Below are 21537 nucleotides of genomic sequence, written 5' to 3'. Positions count from 1 at the left end.
AATGTCTCTTTGCAAATCTCTTAAGAGGCCAAAGAAAAAAAGACATCCCTTTGAAGGAGAGAAGCAAAATCACTTATTTAGCTAAGCAAAATGAGCACTCTGCACAGGTTTTGAAATGAGGCTGTTGTCAAAAGCATGTTTTACCTTTCTCTAAAACAGTAGGAGAAAGTGTTTTTGTGGATTTTTAAAAATTCAGATCATGCCCCTATCCAAGTTGAAAAATAAATTCATTTAAATAAATCATTCATCATCCTCAGTTTTGAAAAGCTCAGACAGAAGGCAGAAAGGTAGAGGCTGACAGCTGCCCCTCCCTTATCCCCACCATTTTTTTTTCTTTTTGTTTATTAGGAAATAGTTTTCTGAGATAAACTTGTGTGAACCTAGTTCACGGAGCAAGCTTAATCCCCAACTTGCTTGCTTTTGAAATGTTGGCCATGTTAGCTGGAGAAGGAGCATTACTTACTAAAAATCAGCAATATCAGGAAATAATAAAGTTAAATTGTAGATGAATTAGCACATTAAAGTGCTTTTGTTGTATCTTTAAGCCTACAGGCAGATCATTAAATATGCATTTCGCTAGAAAGCAACTGTCTAGAAAGATAAGGTGGTTGAAAATATTCTACAGTGGAAAAGCACTCCATCAGAGGGGTGGGATGGTTTGGCCCTCAGGACAGGGGAAAAGAAGGACCCTCCCACTGTTAGTTAAGGTTTGCAAGCCTCCAGTGACCTGCAGTTGTTACAGTACTTTTGAGCTGGGAGGAGGGAAAAGGTAAAAATACAAGTATGGCTGTTGTTGCTTCAGCCGGGCCTTAATTACCAGACACAAGAAGCAGTTCAGAAATCTGGTCTCTGTTGTTGTAGAGGTCACCAAATCATTAACATCGTCAATCTGGCAGTAGCTAATTTAAATAGCACCTGATGTTGCAACGCCTCCCTTCGTTTCCCCAGCCAATCAGATCCAGGCTTCGGCTGACAGATGGTCCCATAAATGGATGTAAAAAGGGGAAGCTTCGAGCCAATTTCAGCAAGGCTCTGTTCAGTTGTTCTTATCTACATCCTAGAATCGGGGGTTTCAGCTCACTGCTCCTTTTCTTTTTTTCTTTCTCTCCCCCGCCCACCCCCCCAAAAATAATTGATTTGCTTTACAATCATCCACACCGTGTTTTGTGGATCTTTAATTATATATAACAATAGTAGTCATTTTAAATATATATTCTGAAATCTTTGCAAATTTTAACAGAAGAGTCGAAGCTCTGCGAGACCCAATATTTGCCAATAAGAATGGTTATGGTAGGTATGACTAGATTTATAATCTGTTGTTTGTGTTGCTGGAGGGAAGAAAAGCATCTACACCTTGACCAGTCTTATGCTTGCACAAGAGTTTAGTTCTGTGCTGCTGTTTGGTTCCTACATTTACTATCTCTTTTGTGTAGAGAGTGCGGGTAGGTCCTTTTATTGAAAAGCAGTGGGGATATAAGATTGTCATTTTTAACAAGTCGTTGTCAGTTTTCCCTTCAACATAAAGGCAAGGGGTGGAGGGGGAGGGCTGAAATAATTGCTGGTTTATTGAAAGAGGTTATATTACTTGAGACATAATGGCAAAAGAAGGGTTTTCTTTTTGTAAGCGAGAGGGGGTTTGTCTACGTGCCTGGGTTTTGTGGGGCTGGGGGTGGATGCAGCGGGGTTAGGAATCTCTCCATTTCCGTGCTGGAAATCTAAACCTCGAGAGGCAGCTCCTGGATACTGAACACTGAGATGGGCAGTTGTGTTTCGGGGGACTGCGCAGTCAAAACGGCAAAGAGAGTGATTTATTTGGGCTTCAGTAAATGCTGCATCTTGTATTTCAAAGAGTTTCCTGTCATGACCTCATAAAAAAGAGGAGGCGGCTTGTATGTGTAGCAGTGCCTGGCGTGTTGAGTTGTTGCTTCCTTCTCTGGGCAGCAGCTCTGTAAGAAGGAATGTCAGCTTTTACATAACGTTCCTTTCCGCTTTTGACACACTGTGTGAGGGTCCATCTTCTTCTGATCACAGATGGAGTGGAATGGCTTGAAGATGGTAAGTGAAAAGAGGAAGGCAGCCTGGAGGTCCCAGCCCTGTGTGTGTGTGTGTGTGTGTGTGTGTGCTTGTATGTGTGTATGTGTAAGGATGCTGGACTGTGCATTGTAAATCACTGTGCTGATCGTTTGTGTGTGTATGTGTGTGTGTGTTTATTAGTATTTCTCTTTTCTGAAAACCAGAATCCATCTCCAAGTGTAATGGCACTGCATGCACACAGGCACACACACTGCCTCTTCCAGCAAACACACATTTTAGCCAAGGAAGGTTGGTGTCTTTTTTGACAATCAATGTCACCGTCACTGTTGGCTGGCGTGTCCACCGCCTCTGTGAGCCTTCAACGGAATTACACGACTGATAAAGTTAAAGGCACATTTCTTTTTCAGTCTCATGCTAGGAGTGATGGGGAAGGATGGGAATGAGGGGTGGAGGAGGTGAGATTCAGTACCAGCAGATGCAATTGTGAAACAGGACTTTCGGATGTGGAAGGGGAAGTGGAAAACCTTTCTGCCGAAGTAGTAAATCTATTTTTAGCATCATCTTTTTCTGAAAAAAGAATCAGGGAAACTCCTTGAGTGCCGCTTCTGTCGCCTGATGTTGACCCTGAAGATAAGGCACAAAATGGCATGATCAGATGCCACGAGTGCCCACTTTGACTTTGAATTTTCTCCAGCAATAGGTTTCACGGGGTTTCAGAGCTGGGTATGGGGGCAGGCTGTAAATTCATAATCATCTTACTTATTTTTCCCTAGAAAAGCCTGGGGAGGACTTTTTGCTCTGCATAGATGTTATAACAAAGCTGTGGTCTTTTTCCCATTCTTAGAGGATTGCCTTTGTCTGGCTGCTTGTTTTGATGGGTGTAAAACAAATAAGATTAGACCGAGCAGCCCAACTGAAAGCGATAGCTGGGAGGAAAACCCAATGAAAGGTTGCCGGGGAAACGAACAGAGGAGAAGCCGAGTAGGGAGCAGGTGGCTATCATGAGAACACACTGCAAACAGTGTAAAAAAAAGGGGAGGGGGACAGGACCTCGATTATCTTTGCTGTTCTTTGTGGCCAGCCCAACTTTAATTATTTGTTATAAATAGGTGTTAATTACATTTCTAACTCTGGTTTACAGTGATTTTTAGAAATCTATTTTTAAGCATCTGCTCTGTCTCCCCTGTTTGTGTGTGTGTGTGCATGTGTGCGTGTGTGTGTTTTGTTGTTGTTGTTGTTGTTTAAAAAACCCAAAGAGGAGGAGAGGGGGAAGGGAAGGTAGGGAATCTTGCTTTTTTTTTTCCTTTTTCCCCCTTTTCCCTGCTGTGAAATTGTACATGCGAAAAATCGCAAGGAATCCTGTGAGACCATTTGAAAAAAATGTAAATTATATTGAATGAAGTTGACGGAAGCATAATAGTGAACTCCTACAGCTGATAGGTTCTGCAAATGATTTCTTAGAAATTTCCAGCAAATATTCATAGGAAAAATATAGGTAGAAGAGATCTACCCTAAGCAATGATTTGGCGTTAGGTGATATTGGTATTTTTACTAAATCAGATGTTGATACTCTAGTTTCAGGGGAGTTCATTCTACCTCTGATTTATTTTTCCTGAGTAGAAATTTCTTTACAAAATAATAAATGAAGATCCTTTTGCTTTTCTTCTTTCCCCATGCCCACAGTCACAGGATGCATCAGGCTTGCACTCTCACAACCACTGCCTTCCATTTGGCATTTGGTCCTGGTTCTGGTCTTGGCACAAACTGAGTGAAAAGCTGATTTTTATTTTAGTGTCTTTGAACGTCTGGGACCCATGTGTGCACTGGGTGACAAGCATTTCTCTTTTTTTCTCTAATTGTGTTTTACTAATAGTCTCGTTTTCTCATGATGGTGGGTACCATAAGGATTGAAAGGTGTAGTACTTGGGTGAACAGGAGATAGCGTAAAAACAACTGAAATGGTGATCTGTTAGGGTTTTATACTAAGGGACAAAATAGATACATGATCAGGTAGCTAATTGTAAGCCCCAAAATGAGAGATTAAAAAATGCTGAAATACATTAAAAGATTAGGAAATATAATTGGCTTTATTGAAAGTACTCTTAATTTTTACTCTCTTCATTGAAAATCCCCCCCAATTCTTTTTTCCTTGCAGAGACATCTTTTTGTTTTCTCTTCTTTTAGGGGATTTAAAAATTGTGTTTTCACTCTTGAGGTAAAAATAAATAAACTTATGTTTTTTGTGATACACTTGAACCTTGCGGCCATATGTTGAGTGCATAAGCCTATGTCACCTTTAAAAAAATAGAATTTTTTTAAGTCTCTAATATAGTTTCTGTTTTAATTTTCTGAGAATTGTCTGGCAATTTTTAGTCAGGGGAAAATAATTTCTGTAAGAAGTATCATCTTGGCTTGGGTTGTAAAAAAGACACGTGGTTCTGATGCTGACCTTTCTCGCTCCTTTGTCTTAAAAATATTAATGCCTACTACCTTCATGTGGAGGTGTGCCTTTATGGAAGCACAAGGCTGAATGTGCATTTATTAAGAAGTGAAAATCCAATTGGAAATATTTCTGCAAACAACATCTGACTAAGTCGCAGTTTTAATGATCAGAGTGTCCATATATCTCATAGTAATGTAACAGCTAAATCATTTAATATTTAAATTTTTGAAAGGGTAAAATTAACATAGATGGGGAAGTAGTTGAAAAATTACTTTGAGAATCGTTTATTTACAAGACAATTTAATATCTCATTTTTTAGAAAGCTAACAAACAACTTAACCATTCATTTGTGGTCTCAGTCCCATTCATTTCTACCTGCCATTCATTCAAGTCATTCTCCTGGCCAGATATAGATGGCCTTGCTTCCATTTGATGGTTTGCACAAAACCTTAAAACTTTTTCTTTCCCAATACCCCTTCCTTGGTCCTTTGAAAATTAGGGTGTTGTTATGAGAGGAAGGCCAGATTGTCGTGAGATAATAACAATAGAATATTTAAAAAAGAGAGAGAGAGAAGGAAAATGAACTGTGCATTTGCCTTTTACTTCTAAACTTAGTCTTGAAATTGGGTTTGGGACATGTTAGACTTCAGATATTTTAAACTTAGGATTTCTATTAGGGATAAGCTATTTGAAATTTCATATCTAGAAATTATTGCATGAATGGTGCCTTGTATGTGTGTGTTCAATATCTCTAAAAGGACTTGTGGATGAATTGGGGTGTTTTTCTCAAGTTAGAGTTACTATGAATAACAGTAGGGTTTCCTCAGAGTAAGTCCTTTTCTTTGGTTTGATTTCTTCCCTTTACACTTATTTCCTTATTATAGGTGGGTTCTTTTCCTATGTGTAGGCCAAATGCTATTTCTTCTATGAGGAGATGTGCTGCTTCATTTAGCCCTGAGCATCTTAACACCTTATATTAATTTTTTTTAAAAAAAGAAACAAATTGTATGTACCTCACGTAAGAAATGGTGGTCTTCATAGAGGTCATCATACATAGACAAAAGTACTTTGGGCTTGACAAATTTCTTCATTAGCTCCAATGATCTGTGGCCACCAGGCAGTTAATTTGTATGCCTAGATATTTAATATGTACATTTGTTGGTGAGCTGGCCAGCGGATGCTAAACACACGAGTATGCGCTGGCAAATGCTGCAATGCAGTATTTTTTCCCCAATGTCATTGGGAATTTTGGGGCTAGGAAGGGACATGAACATTTTCAAGCTTTTATCTTACTATTGTCCAGTCGATGGGCCATGTTGTACAGAATTGGTCAATTCTCCTTTTGAAAGTAAAATCAACCTTTCATTTACCACTATCCATTCCCCCATCCATTTAATGTATATGTGGAAAGAGTGTGTGTGCGAGAAAGAGAGGCAGAGAGACTCTGTGTGTATCAGTATAAGTGTGTTGCGGATTCCTGCACCTGTCTTAGGCTTTCCTTATTTGGTATTACTAAACATGTACACACACTTACTTGCAAGTATATGTGCATCTATAAATGGAAAGAAAACCAAACTGGGTTGCTTCCCATAAGAACTGGTTTCTCTTCATGACTCCAGGAGTTCTCTTATTAGAAAAATATGAAATTTCAAATATTTATTTAAAAAGATATATTCAGACCCTGCAGTCTGTTGGTAACCAAACACCTTTCTTTAGCTGCTACTTAAGAAATTGTAAGTGTGCAAATCCGTAACAATGTTTGTGAGCTAAAAGCCATCCCTTCAGTCAAGGGCCTGGGTATGAATTAAAATGTGTGTATGTGTGTGTATATGGATATGTGTATGTGTATGGAGGGGTGGGCAGGATGTTTTTCTTTGAGGGCATTTGAACCTAGTCTTTACCATTGGTAAAAATAAGGAGGAGGTAAGAAGGCAGTGTTAACATCTGTGCTTTGCTTTGTAAGTTGGTGTGCAAGTGTGTGTGTGTTAGGAACATCCTTATATTTTTGAAATCTCCACGTATTTTAGGGGTAGAGGGCTTTTATAGGTCACTGGCTTTCTAAGGGTAAAAAAAAAAAAAGAAAAGAAAAGGTGATCTGCGGGTGGGTGGGAGTCACAAGCAGTAATTGTCTTAAAGTAGCTATTTAGCAGTGAAAAGGAAAAAAAGGCTGGAGGACAAGAGACAAGAGGGGAGAAGAGTACCAACATGTGGGTATGCATCTTTCCGGTATAGGAGATAATGAGTGATAAATTTGAACTGGTGCAGTGCAGGGTGCCCGATAATTTCTCAGAACCTTGACTTTGCAGGTCCATTACTTCCTTGCTTGCTTGTTCACACCTTTAATTATATCCAGTTTGGGATGCTAGCTGGGGGCACCAAAGATGAGCCATTTTGTTTGTTGTTTACTTCATTAAGTATTCAGGCAGTGTATTCACAGTAGCTTTGGAGCATCAGTGTTAGGAATCGAGCAGTTTGGAAATGGAATTATTAAAAAAAGAACAAAAAAAATAAGACAGCAATCAGCCAGTTAGCTTGCTTTGGATGTTCACATCCACTCTGCTTAATGGTAATATTTATGCTTTCCCTTGTATATTCATTAAGAAATAACTTACGCAGTGTCAGGGCTCCTAATAGGCTGGTGACTTCCTCTCTCTTTCTCTGTCTCTGTCTTTCTCTCTCTCTAGCTCCAGCTATCTCTTTCTCTCCACCCACCCCTGAGACTGTCTTTGCTCAGACCATTTTAGAACCAACCATTTTTGCTTTAGTAGGGTCTCATATTCAGATCTTTGTTGTATCTAATACCAAAGGTATTTCTCCCCTCAATAAACATACCCCTCTGCAAGGATCAAGAAATGCTGAGAGCCCTAAAGGAATCCTTAAATAAATTTTGGTTGAAAAAGCAGTAAAAGTGTTGAGGAAATAAAGTCAGTGTAATTTTTGTGCTTGCATTTTTTGTTTTTTGTTGTTTTTGGAAAGACTTATTTTTAACCCCAAAAGTAAAATGCAAAACTAGCGTATGTGATTTTTTTAATGAAAAAAATATATATGTCATGGGTCTCTCCTGAAAATAACTTCCCTTGGACTCTTCATTTGAAAAATAACATGCAAACTTTAGCTTAATTTTTGAATCACTCATTTTGAACTATAAAACATAGTTCATAAATATTTTTTCTATAGGAAGTGTAGTTCTTTGTTCAGGATATGGGGAAGCAGAGAAACGACCCAGCGAAGACGGTGAATTCTGAAAAAACACAGCATGGAGTTTTCCTCTGTCTGCACTTCGTGCCATTGAGTCTTCTGCTTCTATGAGTTATCCTTTATTCTTGTCTACTCTCTCATAACAACTAGACCTTGAAGTTGTTTTGCCAACAGTGTTCATAGTAGAGGCTGGCTGTCATTCCTTGTTGGATGAAGATGTATTTGTTGAGGACTTACTGTGTGTATTTCTTTGGAACGTGGAATCCAAGGTCACCGTTTCTTTCTCTTTTGACAATGGTCAAAAGACATAACTAATTAGAGGATAAGTCCCTGTGATTGGAGATAAAGTTGGGGTGTGAGATTTTTAAGGTGGCACATTGCACAATGAGGTTTGTGTCAAATAATGAGAAAAGGTCTGCTGAAACATTCAAGTACATAAATGTCTTTCCTTCTGTATTTATAAGTGTCTAGGTGTGACTCCAAAAGATAGAAATAAGAGATCTTTTGGACATTTTAGTCTATAAGGTTTCATGTGTCCACATCTTCAGCCTCAGGAAGAAATATAGAAGTTTGGACAGTTGAAAGGAACTTGTCTTTCAGTCAGCTGCCCATGAAGCTTGGCTGGAACCGGTTAATTTTACAGAAACACGAATGTCTTGCCTCCTTGCTTCTGACATAAATGGCTTTTTGAATTCCTTTTCCTCTGTTACCTCCCAGGAGCATCTGAACAGATAGTGACCCTTTTGGCATGCCAAAGTGGAAGTTTGCTAGTGGAGCAGAAATCGCGTTTACTTTGTCATACACATCTAAATACTGTGGTATGTGTGTGTGGCGTGTGTTGTAGACAGCTGTGAGCCCCGGTGTGCCGTGGGATGTACCAATAATGGCTTCTCAAGTACTCTGTGTTTTCCTAAGCTGCCAGTCTAAACCCTTTAAAGGTTTGCTTTCTAATTTGTACATGAAAAATAACAGACTGAGTCGAATTTTTTTTTCAAGTGCCCTCTTTGAAGATGCAGCAGTAGTAAATACTGCTCTAATGATAAACTTTAGTTCTAAGTGCTACTTAAAAGTCTGTGGTAGAAAGGCTGAGAAGTTGCCATCTTTGCTAATGAAACTTTCATTAGGAAAATGCTCACTTAAAATGGAGTAAACAACCAAGTCCCTGAAATTTGTGATTTTGACCAGATTTGACTCATCTTTTCTTAAGTTACTTTTTGTAATGCAGTCAACCACACATCCAAAATTCTTAGTATTATACATGTCTTCAACATTAATTATCTCTGTTGATGCACTGGGTACAGATAGTACAATTCCCACAAGTCCAGATTCTTACTGTAACACCAAAACAAAAGTGATATTTATGAATAATATTGGGAAAGTTGTCCTCATAGTAACCGTTCCCCAAAGGAAGCTTTACATAAATGTGCACTTATTATTCAGGATATTAAAAGGGAATCCTTAGCTTTTACTTTTTAATTTGGGCTAAAATATGTAAATTGGTTTTATTTTGGAGCTGCTCTGTTTTAGGTGGCTTTGGGGGAGGATAACTTCCTAGCTTGATTATATTTTAACCACCTCTGTAGTGGAAAAGTTTCTAATCTTAAAAGCAACCTGATTATTGTGATTAGGACCCAGAGGGCCTGTGTTCAGATGGGGCTAAAAACATATTATATAGACCTGTACACATGTAGAAAAATCAGATTTGTTTCTACTAGACACCACTATTACCATGCCTTTGTTGGCAAGACTATCTCAGAGACCAGAGAGCCGTGAGTCTGCCTCTGGCCTCTGAGGAATGTCATGGTGTGCTCGTACAGGCAAGCCTCTAAAAAGATTGCTCTTTGTCTTGAGAAACTGGCAAGTGCAAAGGACTTCAGAGTCAGGTGAACTTAAGTTGGAATCCTAACTCTTCCAATTACTAACTGGGCAATCACAGATGAGCTACTTCAACATGAGCCACAATTCCTCATCTTTTTGATTGTGATGATAATATCTAACTCACAGGGTTTCTGCAAGAATCAGATGAGAAACAGTATTAGAAGGCACCAGTCATACATAGGACTTGAAAGTCGAAGGTGTTTTGAGGATGTTAAGTCTCTTTCAGTCTGTCAGTCTTTCTGTCCCTTGGCAAAAGCCCTTCCCCAGAAAGAGGCCCATCTGCCCATGCCAGATGTCCTGGGCAGTGACATTGCATGCTACCCTCACAGTCTCCATACTGTCCCCAGCATGCAAGGAGGGTGGCACACAGTGTTGTTGTTTTTTTTTTCTATATAGACAAGCCCTCAGTTCTTCCTCGGAATTGTATGGCTTTATTACGTTTTCTGCATCCTCCTAGGATTTCGTAAGCTATATCCATGATCTCCTTTGGAATTAGAATTCACTTGGGATTTAGTTGTCAAAAGAAAAAAAGGATGAAGATAAAATTACTTTTACCCAGTGCTGTTTTTTAATTTCATGAAAGAGCCTGTTAGGAAAGTTAGAAGTCAGCCAGAAAGAAAATAAAAATAGGCTGAGCTTAATTGATATGGTCCCATCTTTGCTGTCTATATATTGTAACTTGCAAATTATTTGACTTTTTCCCAGAAACCAGCTTACTTCAGATCTATTTTTTTCCTCTTCACTATATCAGGTTTTTTTCTCCTTTCCCCTTGTTTTCCCAATAGGCTGAACTTTGAAGTTCTGTTTCTCACAGAATGGTGAAGAGGTTGAGGCAAAAAGTGGCTTAAAGAGATTTTTCTAACTTGTCATCAGTTTTCCTTCTGCTTGGCAAGGCAGGATGATGGATGGCTTTGGCAGTGTGAACACCTCTAGAAGTGATCAGATTGACTGAAGAGATGTGCAGGATGTGAGCAGAATGCTGACCCTCAATTCATTACCCTCCCATTTAAAGAAAAAAAGAAAGAAAGAAAAGAGGAAAACCACCACAAAGGCCTTGGCATAGTTGTTGATTATACACTCTTGGGAAGGGATAATGGGTGGTGTCAGGACTGGTGTTAGGTTAAACCTAATTTTGTACCTTTTTCCCAAGGATCTGAAGGGGGAAATAAATAAATAGGCACCATAAATAAATTCACAAATTGTTCTAAATGGGGACCTGTTGCTGTGACCTGTTGCCGTTATAGAGAAATAATACAAAATGTTCCTGAAGGGATTCAAGACTTAAATTGAAAACACAATCTTGAAACACCGATTTATAATTCTACTTCATATGCTGACAGGAAGGATGTAAAGGGAAGTCTATTTTTTTTCCTTCAATTTAATCCTTAAAACTAGGGGAAGGGGTTATAAGTTGATCTGATATCCCAAATGCCATTTTGCAGGTCCTATGTTAGAAAGAAAGAAAGAAAGAAAGAGAGAGAGAGAGAGAGGGAGGGAGGGAGGGAGGGAGGGAGGGAGGAAGGAAGGAAGGAAGGAAGGAAGGAAGGAAGGAAGGAAGGAAGGAAGGAAGGAAGGAAAAGAAAGAAAAAGATCCTTTGCTGTGAAACAGGCAGACAATAAAACTTTTCTCTTTCCACATGAATCTATTTTAAGTCTTCACTAAGAATCTTTGGAGGATTTTGCAGGTGTGTGTCTATACATATTGTATATTATGTGCAAGCTCTGGAAGAATTTGGTTGGTTTTTAGACTGTGTTTGTATGGGCAGAAATGTATCTGTAAAAAGCAGGGAGGAACTTGATTTTGGAGAAGGGATGGTATAGAAGACGTTTCTCCATATTTTAGCCTTGGAAAATCTCATGCCTATTAATGAAGGACAAAAAAGGGATGATTTAGTGATTTGAGCAGGCAAATGAGAAGGTTGGATATTCTTAGGACCTTCTTGCTAGGTAGGTGTTTGTTTATTTAAAAGTTAAAAATTCATCCATATTTAGGTCAATACTTGAATCTCAGTTCCTTCTTTTTTTTAGATTTCTGGCTGAAGTTTTTCATGGGAAGAAAAAAGACCTGGAGCTTAGAACTGCTTTAGTAAGAACTCTTAAACAGGTCTCCCAGTCATTGGATTTTGGAGGCATGGGCTTGCAGTTGGTATAATCTTAACAGTATTCTTCCTGAACTATCCCATGTCCATTTTGCAGGAACAGAAGAACAAGTTCGCATTCTAGAACTTCAGCTGTTCTCAGCATAGTTCTACTCATAACAGATCTGTGACCATAGAGATCATCTTTCATATTCACTCAGCCTTGTATAATTTTTGCCCTGTGGTATCAGTTTGATCTCTTTAATGTAATTAGGGCAGGTACTCTTTTTTATAGAAAATAAAGCTTAGCCACTTGACTAAGCTTGCATGTTTAGTAATATCAGAAGTCTTCGCTCCACAGTGTTTGGGAATATGTCCAGCTCAGCCAAAGTTTACTTTCCTTGGGGGAAAAATAAGGTAATTTCTTTTCTATATCAAATTTTCCATTGGAGAATCAACAAATATATATATATATATATATATAGCATGTCTGTTGCATATTCTAGATGGCTCCCAGAACATCATAGTATTTAAAATATATTAAAAGATAGTAAGCAAGGACAATGACAAGCAGAATGATGCGGACAGTGTCTCAGCAGAGGAGGTACAATGTACAGAAGAGGGAGACATTAGTTCTTTTGGGGGGAAGGAGATAAGCTTCATGGAGGAAATGCCATTTGAATAGAGCCAGGGAAGCTGGATAGATGGAAAAACTAGAAGAAAGGGGAATTCCACATGGAGGGAATCATATGAGTAAAGGCATAGAGATGGAAACTTACAAGGCCTACTTAAGAAACTGTAAGTAATCTGGTGTGAATGCATCATACATTGTGTAAAGATAAAGCTAGGAGGAGACAGGCAAAAGCTATGATTTAGGAAGGTTCAGGTGTTTTGACTTGGTTTTTACTTTGAAGTGGTAGCTCTGGAATGTCTTAGGTCAGAGGACTTTCCTTTCTTTATTCTTTTTCAGGGTCAACACCTGTCTTTATTAAGTCATTATTTCTCAGAAGTTGAAGTCACCCTAAAGATACTTCTAAATTAGGTATTGGTTAGGGGAATTGGCATTAGAGCACTCTTCTGGTCATAATGTGATGTTATGATGATGATGCTCATTGGTGAAGTCACATTAAGGACTGCTTTTAGGGTTACAGTGGCAGAAAGCAGTAGGAGGAAAAATACCGACTTTACTTCAGATTGTAAAGAAATGTGCCATTAGAGGAGTACACTGCATTCTCTCACCAAGAGGTACCCAGTGCTCATTTTGTGGAATAATGTGTGGCCAGAGAGAAGATGGTGGTGAGTGGGGAATACGCTTATTTTCTGTAGTATAAAAATATGCCCACTTCAAACTTGCAAGTACATGTACCAAGGCATGCTTGTCTTGACTGGTCATCTGTTAGCCCTAGAAGGCAGAGATCATGTCAAATCCTCTCTTATTTCAATTTCTGGTACATAGTAAGTACTCAAAAAAAATGTTTTTTGAATTGGGTTGTCATAATATGGTTTTTGTTGGGGGTTTTGTTTTTATTTTTGATTTTTAAAGAGTCTGAACTACAGAGTTAGACTTGTGGATCTTGAATCTGTCATCAACTTCTGGGAGCCTATTTAGCCCAACTAACCTAACCTTTCTGACTTTCAAGTCTCTTAATATGTAAAACAAAATGAGTACAACTTCATGGCTTAATGGGAGAATCCATTGAATTGTATCCTTGATACGCTCTATTGGACAGGATAACAATATTAGTAAGTTACTAGGTTCTAGTTTTACCTATGGATAGTTTATTGGGTGTTGATCAGTGTTAAAAATTAAAACAATGGAATGACAGAATTGAATGAAATAGAAAAGAAAGTATCAGTGGGTGGTACTTATTAAGGGTAAGTATTATTTCATGAATCTTTGTTTCAGTTACCTCTGTTCTGAGTTGTGATATGAAGCTGTGGTGTTCAATATGGTGTTCAATATGTTCCTTACTTTTTTGTTTTACTTTGTTGGGTCATGGTCAGAAAAGTTTGAGAAATACTGGTCTAGATAATAGTGAGCTCTCTATTATCCAAAGGAAAAATAACAGTCAACTTTTTTAGAACTATGCAATGCAAGATCTCTAGTATCTTCTGAATTATTAAACAAAGGATGACTTCTAGTTGTTTTAGATTTAATACGAAGCATTGTATCCTATATCTTTGATAACTACTGATGTCTGCATGGTATATGTTGGGACTCTCTATTAACCAAAGTATTTATTAACTAGAAAACCTTATTCCTTGGTTGTGCTACGTAGCTGAACCAGTAACATAATAATAAAAGTGACAATAATCAGTAGTGAAGGTGACCAAGAGGTGGGACTAGAAATAGTAAGATTAGCTTTCATTTCTTGAGCTCTTGATATGAGTCAGGCACTGTGCCTTACAAACACCATACCTTTTAATCCTTAGAACAAACTAAAAAGGTAAATGTTAATTTCTATGTTTTATGGACAAGCTAACTGAGGTTTTGAGGGGTAAATTAAGGTTACACAGCCAGTAATTGGCTGGGCGAGGATTTGATTTGAACCCAAATTTGTCTGATTCCAGAACAAAATTTCAAAAATTTATTCAGTTCCATGAAAATGTATTAAAGTGCCTACTATGTGTTAGCTCTGTACTCCTCTACAAAGATAAGTCAGTCTCTGTCCTTGAGGGTTTACTAGCTGCCCTTATTTACCTCTCACTATGTGAGAAGGTGAATAAGGATTTATTTTATCACAACAGGAGATAGGAAAGGCACATAGAGTACTGTATATTTTACTTCAGAAGTGTTAAGAAAAGTGCCTAGCACATAGTAGGCATTCACTAAAGATTTACTCTGTGGAATTGAAGTTGGATTAATTCTCCTCTAGGGATTAGGGAACCTTTGTACTAAAGAAACACTGTACATTTTTATATGTTTAGCTGTATATGCCTAGTGGCACGGGTATTCTTACCTGCAATGTGGGCAGAGCCATCTGTCCCAAATCCATTCAGTGCCTTTTGGAGCTCCTAAAACTGGCAGCACAGAAAAGTCAACAAGAGCTCAAGAACTCAAATTGTAAACTTCCAGTTTCATTCAGCCAGAGAGAACATTTTCCATCCTAGTGTGAAAAGAAAATCCCATGGCAGAGACATTTGGGGAATGATAAATGGAAGGTGGGCTTCCTTAGAATGGAAAATTGTTATTATCATTGTTACTGTTGTCTTTACAATGCCATTTACTAGCCTTATAACTTCAAGCAAGTAATATTAGTTCTCTAAGCCTCAGTTTCCACATTTTTAAAGGATTAATACCTCTCAGGATTATTAGGATTAAATAGACCCATTTGATAAAAACTTACTAAGACTTACTATTTGGTAGTCTGTAAATATTTAGTAGTAAAGGAGACATGGCCCCCTGCCCTCGAAGAGCTGAATATCTGGTGAATGTGCTGTGAGAAGTGGGATTCAGACTCCCACCATCTGCACAGCTCACTACTGATAGGATGCAGCACTGTACAGTCCTCCTTGGGGTGTGTGTGTATTGTCATATACATGTCTCAATTGCATCATCAGAATTTCAAGTTTACTGAGAGTGAGTGAGCTCTGATATTTACCTGTTTATCTCCACCTACCCCTAAGTTTCATCCTTGCCTGTTGACACAATGTTACCTTATACAGTAGTTGCTAGATGAATCCAGCCCAATTCAGCAAATATTTATCAGGTGGCTCAGGGTACAGTGCTGGGAAAGGGAGGGTAACATTTGCTGAACAGAGTTGAATTTAAAACAACTTTAGAGCATAAAAGGGGAACAGTGTCATGAAGCAGTGATATACTACACTAGTGCTAAAAATACCTGTGATCTACTCAGGAAGAAAATAGGGCCCTAAAGAAAATTCGGCAGTAGGCCTAAAAAATAATGTATTTTTTCACTCTCCCAGTGCTGTTTTGTTTGTATTTCATGAAGAAACAGTGTTTTTGCTATAAGCACACAATTAAGATGAGATCTCAGATGTGGCTACTTAATTCTTCTGTGGCTCAGCACCAAGTCCAGGTAGCTTCACAAAACCCAGGAGCCCCTCTGTGGCCAGACTCCTTCTTTCCTTTCCAGCCTCCCATCTTGGGTCTCTTTGCCTTCTGTTCGTGCTCCACTGTAGAACTGCACCACGGTGTTCCCTACCAGTGCTCACACAGATCCCTTGGTCTCCAACATCTTTCTGCTTTCTTCACCCGGCTTCATGAGACATATAGGAGGCCTGTGTCACCCAGAAAGGCTTGCCTTAACTTACTCTGAATTGTAACTGTCTCCGTTAACACTGCCAGCATCACTTCATCATTGATCTTCCACACTCCGTAATCAAATGTTTATTTTTCTAGGTTTCACCACTGCCTCAACAATCAGCACTGAGTTTATCTTTATGCTTGGCACCAAGTAGGTGCTCAGTAATTAATTGTTAACTGATGTAGTCAGATATTAATTAGGTTTTTCATAATGTATTCCCATCAGGTGCCTCCTAGCTTATGAGTGGGATATTGGACTCAAATCCCCCTTGTTATGACAGCTGGTTTTGACACAGCTATTGCTCACCAACCCCAGTTCTATAACTTTGAGCTGAAGGTCTTGAGTATATGTATTTACATGAAACTTTCCCTGATCACCATGACTCACCTGTAATTCCTCAGTAATTCTTCTTTCCTCTGGACTCCTTTATGTCACTTGCTGTCTGTACCACGCAGTTAACAATGACACATCACAATAATAGTGACCCTTTATGTAATGTGTGTGTCAGGCTTTGCAGAAAGAACTTTGCTTAGATTATCTCATTAAATCTCACAACGACTTTAAGAAGCAGATATTTTTATTCCCATTTTGAAGAAAGAGGACAACGTAGTGTAAGTAACTTTTTCAAGGTTACGTGGCTAGGAAAATATCAGACTGGGAATTTAAAACCTGGTTTGTTTCATTCCGAAGCCCATGGTCTGTCTCCTATTTTGTATTACTCATCCCTTAAAAGGTAGGAGTTAATGAGAAACATTTAGCCTAGTGATTATTAATAGGGATTTTTTGAGATAGGGTCTCACTCTGTCACCCAGACTGGAGTGCAGTGGTACAATCACAGCTCACTGGAGCCTCAACCTCCCAAGGTAATAGGGACTTTTGATCAAGACTGCCTGGATTCAAATCCTGGCTTTATCAGTTGTGACCTTGGGCAAATCACTTCCATTCCCTATGCCTCAACTTTTTCGTCTGTAAACTAGGGTTGTTGTGAGGATGTGATGGACCAATGAATATTAAGGATTTAAAACAGTTACTTGGCATATAAAGTGATAATGATCATCATCATTATTGTTATCATACAATATTAATTTGTGTCCTATTCTTCAAATATTTGTTGAGTGCCTGCCAGACACTGTTCTAGGTAATGGTGATTGCAGTGACTAAGACAAGTCCTTGCCTTTATGGAGCTTTCATTTTAGAGGGAGAAGACAGAGAATAGAGTAAGTAAGTAATAAGTAGATCATGGCATAGTAATTAATGTGTGCCTGTAATCCCAGCTACACAGGAGGCTAAGGTGGGAGGATCACTTGAGCCCAGGAGTTTGAAGCTGCAGTAAGCTGTGAACATAGCACTGCACTCCAGTCTAAAAGTAGATATTATATATTATGTGGTGGGTTTTTTTTGTTTTTTGTTTTTTGTTTTTGAGACAGAGTCTCACTCTGTTGTCCAGGCTGGAGTGCACTGGCACCATCTCGGCTCACTGCAAGCTCTGCCTCCCGGGTTCACGCCATTCTCCTGCCTCAGCCTCCCAAGTAGCTAGGACTACAGGCACCCGCCACCACACCTGGCTAATTTTTTGTAATTTTAGTAGAGATGGGGTTTCACCGTATGTGGTGTTTTATAATTTCACATAGTGAAATGCTGTTTGAAAAATAAGAGATGCTAGACACTGTGAGTCTCTGTTTGTGGGCACACAGTGAGGCCACAATAGTTCAGTCAGTGCCTTGCTTCTGCTTGATGAGCTGGAACAGTCAATGCCCTACTCTGAAAGGCTGAGCTTCATATGTCCAACTACTACTCTTGGAGACAGGCTTGCCTGACCTGCATTTGGTGTAAGGTGGTCATCCGTGGAATGATTGGACAATTGGACTGAGATGTCTGAGCCTCAGGAAAACTTAACATAGAGAACTCATAAAGAGGCCAGGGGTCCCAGCCTTTGAAGAGAGGTCCTATTCTATTTCCCTATATTAGACTGTGAAATAGGATAAACATTCCAGGAGGGTCAGGAGGAGGATTTGGCCAATCATTCAGTTAAGGACAGGGTCAGCCAGAATGTCTTCTCAAGTAAGGCTATTAAGATCTCCTGATAGCTCCTTGCAGGAGCCTGAACCTAGAAGGTGGTATAGTCATTGGCATTATGATAGGATTCTACCTTTCCATGAGTATTCTGCTGATTAAGAGCATCTTAGGGGTCTGCAAAATGGGGTGTTTTTTCCTTCACTTACTTGTAGTGGGGTCTTGGTAAAGTCATTAACTTGTCTGAGCCTCAGTTTCCTTATCTGTAAAAATGGACTAATAATACCTTCCTCCAAAGTTTGTTTAGAAGATGAACTAATTAACATGTATAAAGAACCTGATTCAGTGCCTGGCATATAGTAGGCATCTAATAAAGGAAGATTTTTAAAATAAGTTCAGTCCCTCTAGGGTGTGCATTTTAGGTATTGGTAATTTATTTCAGGGCTCATAGGGAGAGAAGATTTAGACTGAAAAGTGAGAGCTACTTCCCATTCTATAACTTTCAAAAAAGTGAGCAGATAATCTCAAAACTAAAGATATGTCATCTCAGAAAGAACTGTGAAGAAGATTAGATTTGCTGTAAATCAGTATGATTGAGACTAGTCTCTGTCAAACAACTGTGTTGGCCCCATCCTCTTGGTGTCACAGGCTCTTAGAGGCCTGGGGCTCTGTGAAGAAACGCACTTGGTTAAAAGGGCTCTGGAGTCTTAAATCCTGAGTCCAATTCTTTCTAGTAATAAGTTAGAATATTTACTTTTTAATGGGGGATGAAGGGGGTGGGTGATTTGATTATTTTCATAGGTCAAAAATTTCAAGGAAGGACTCCTATGCTAACTGGAATTATACATAAACCTAACTGATGGTCTGGTGAGAGCAACTGGAAAGCACTAGTTTTAGAATGTAGACATAAACCTTTATGTATTGTATCTCCTCACTCCATTGTATATACTATTATATAAAAATTAAAGATTAAAATTAAACTTTTAAATTTCACTGATTAAAATTAATTTACCTGATTAAAATTAAGATTGAAGATAAAGAGAGAAAAAAACACAGTTTATTCTCATCCCAAAGCTCCTTTGTTTTCATTAGCAATGTGTAGACTTGAAATTACTTTAAAAGCAAAACAAAACTCCCCCATCAAACACATTTAAGAATAAAAGAATGATTTTCCAAATATTTGTCAGTGCACTTTTTGTACAGGGCACTGGATGAAACTCTAAATATTTTTTTCCTCTTGTGGTTAGTAGCATGTGAGTATTGTGATTCACCCAGAATTAATTTGACCCCCTTTGTCACTAGTTCACATTTGTTTTAATATTGATGGCTGCACTCATCTAAAATAAACAGAGCAGGAAGAGTAAGAGAACGCTTTTAAAAAAGCATTTTAAAATAAAGAATTACCAGTTCCTCTTATGATTATCTCAGTATGCTGAGAAAGAAGCCTGCTGGGTTGGAGATAAGGATGTCTCCGCCTATGTCCCCGTGTGCTCTGCCTCTAAAGTCTCCTAGCACCCTGCACCTACCTGCCTTTGAAACCTGATCCATTCAGCAGGCATTGGTTGAATTCCCCATGTACTGCATGCTGGGAGTAAGAAGTCAACCAAAATTCAGGCCCTGTTTTCAAGGCATTCCCTGTCAGTGGGGAGACAGGCAGGTAAAAAGTGACTCAATATAGGGTGGTGAGTACCAGGACAGAGGAGAGAGAGGAGTTGTCTGAGACTATGTAGGTCAGGGAGGTGGACTCCAGGGAGTCTTGCAAAATGGCAGGGTAATTTAGATGGTGATGGTGAAAGCATTTCAACGGCCACATATGCAAAGACATGGAAGGGACATACTGCCAAAGGCATTCAGATTCTGGTACTTGCCTCACTGCATCTGGAACTTTGTTTTCAAATGTCTACTAACTTTCCAAGACTGAATTCCTAGAGGGCAGTGATGAAGTGCCATGGAACTCAGTTATCCAACAACAATAATAGATTTAATCTTTGCCACATTCCTGTGAACCACATTTCTGTGACGCCTATAACATTATCCTATTGATATGCCCCAAGTTACACTTGGAAAACTGAGACACAGAATAGTTAAGTAACTTGTCCAAGGTCACACAGCTAAACAGGAATTTAAACCTGGGCAGTCAAGCTCTAGTGACTCTGTTCTTAACTATTATGCTATACAATTGATATTTAATAAATGTTTGAATTGATGTTAATTGAATGGATGTAGAAGTGATTATGTGATAATTTATCTATTCACTTACTTAAAAGAAATAACATGCCAGTCATGCCCAGGTCTAATAGTTGTTGCAGGAAAATGTTGAGTCCCTGATGACTTTGGCTTTGTAACTTACAGAAACTCTTACGGGTAGAAATGTTCTGCAGGACTGTGAATCTCAAGATGGTATGCAGACTTTAGCCAAATTCAGACTCAGCATGAAAATGAAATATGAGTTTAGGCCTGAAACAGAGGAGATCTAATTTCCTTTGTGGAGATGAAGAAGCAAAGGCTGTAAAGATGGCCTTACTTGGAAAATGGAAGGCCCTAGGTTTTGAAAATAGGCTCTTGGGATAGTTTGAAGGAAGTTGAGGAAAACAATAATGATAAGGGCAATATAGCTTTAAAAGAATGAATTCCCTCCTACTTTTGCATTGATTCTGAAGAGGAGAGGTAAGAGAGGTTTATGGTGAGAGCGAAGTGGTGATGAACAGGCAAGGAAAGCTAATTTGGCTATAGAAAGCAGGTGAGGACCTAGAGAGGCATCCATTTATTCATTTATTCTACCAGCAAAATCAGGAGCTCTGCACCGGTCCCTGGGATTACAGATGAATCAAACACAGTTCCAGTCCTCAAGTTGCTCACAGTCCAGTGATAGAGAAAGACAGGAGGCTGGAGAGTTTCAATGCTGTGTGGCACATGTCCGTAATGGAAATGTGTATGAGGGACAGAGGTAAGAGCCATGATGGGGGATGGGCAAGGGTCATGTTAGGTCTGAAGGCAGAGAGAGGAGGGCTTTCCAGGCCAAGGGAGTGTTTATGTGCAGAGGGTGGCACAGGAGAGAACACAGTGTGTTCTGGTTTGTCATTGCTGGCTGCAGAAGGCTACAGAAGGCTGTGGCCTGGAATGTGCATTCCAGGGCTTATGGAACTTGTAGTGGGTAAAGAAGGAAGATGGGAGTCACTGACCAGAAGATGTCAGTTCAGATCCAGGCCCTGCACCATGTGAATAGAGGCTAGTTAGCTTTACCTTCCATTTGCTCCTTAACCCTTAGTTTGCTCACCTGTAAATTGCAAGTGATGGCAAGGGAAGACTCCACCCATCTCTCAGATTCTTCGTGAAAATTAAGTGGGGTGGTGAATGTGAATGTACTTACAAAATCCTCTGAGTCCAGCATGTAATTTAATTATTATAAAATTAATTATTATAAAAAATTATTATTTTGTAAGTGAGGGTTTTGTAAGGGCTTTGTAAGAGTCTCATTTCTTCAGAGGTAATAACACTTGCTCTGTTATCTCTACACTTCCCATCACACCTTTCTGACTGTGCCCTGGAAAAATGCTCTTGAAGTACATTCTGTCAGTTTAGCTGCTTCTTGAGGTATACAGGAAGAAAGGAGCAGTCCAAGTAG

At 39.0% G+C, this 21537-nt stretch overlaps 1 protein-coding gene across 24 annotated transcripts in view; it reads left to right on the top strand.

Moving 5' to 3' along the window:
- The window catches only part of ELAVL4 (ELAV like RNA binding protein 4), a 152798-nt gene that overhangs the window by 60157 nt on the left and 71104 nt on the right, over positions 1-21537 (top strand). For 6 of the 24 annotated variants that reach the window (XM_077991701.1, XM_015139161.3, XM_015139127.3 and 3 more), the window contains exon 1: positions 1924-2055. The exons of 10 other annotated variants lie outside the window; for them this stretch is intronic. In XM_077991701.1, the coding sequence (XP_077847827.1) occupies positions 2032-2055 (24 nt within the window). In that variant the 5' untranslated portion in view covers positions 1924-2031. Of the gene's footprint in view, positions 1-1012; positions 1291-1923; positions 2056-11824; positions 12049-12782; positions 12928-21537 lie in introns of those variants that run through there. 8 more of the 24 variants (XM_077991702.1, XM_015139139.3, XM_077991708.1 and 5 more) reach the window with 4 other exon arrangements.

This window comes from Macaca mulatta, chromosome 1, assembly GCF_049350105.2.
Source record: "Macaca mulatta isolate MMU2019108-1 chromosome 1, T2T-MMU8v2.0, whole genome shotgun sequence".
NCBI lineage: Eukaryota > Metazoa > Chordata > Mammalia > Primates > Cercopithecidae > Macaca > Macaca mulatta.
Note: the sequence above shows the minus strand (reverse complement) of the source record. Positions and strands in the feature narration are given on the sequence as shown.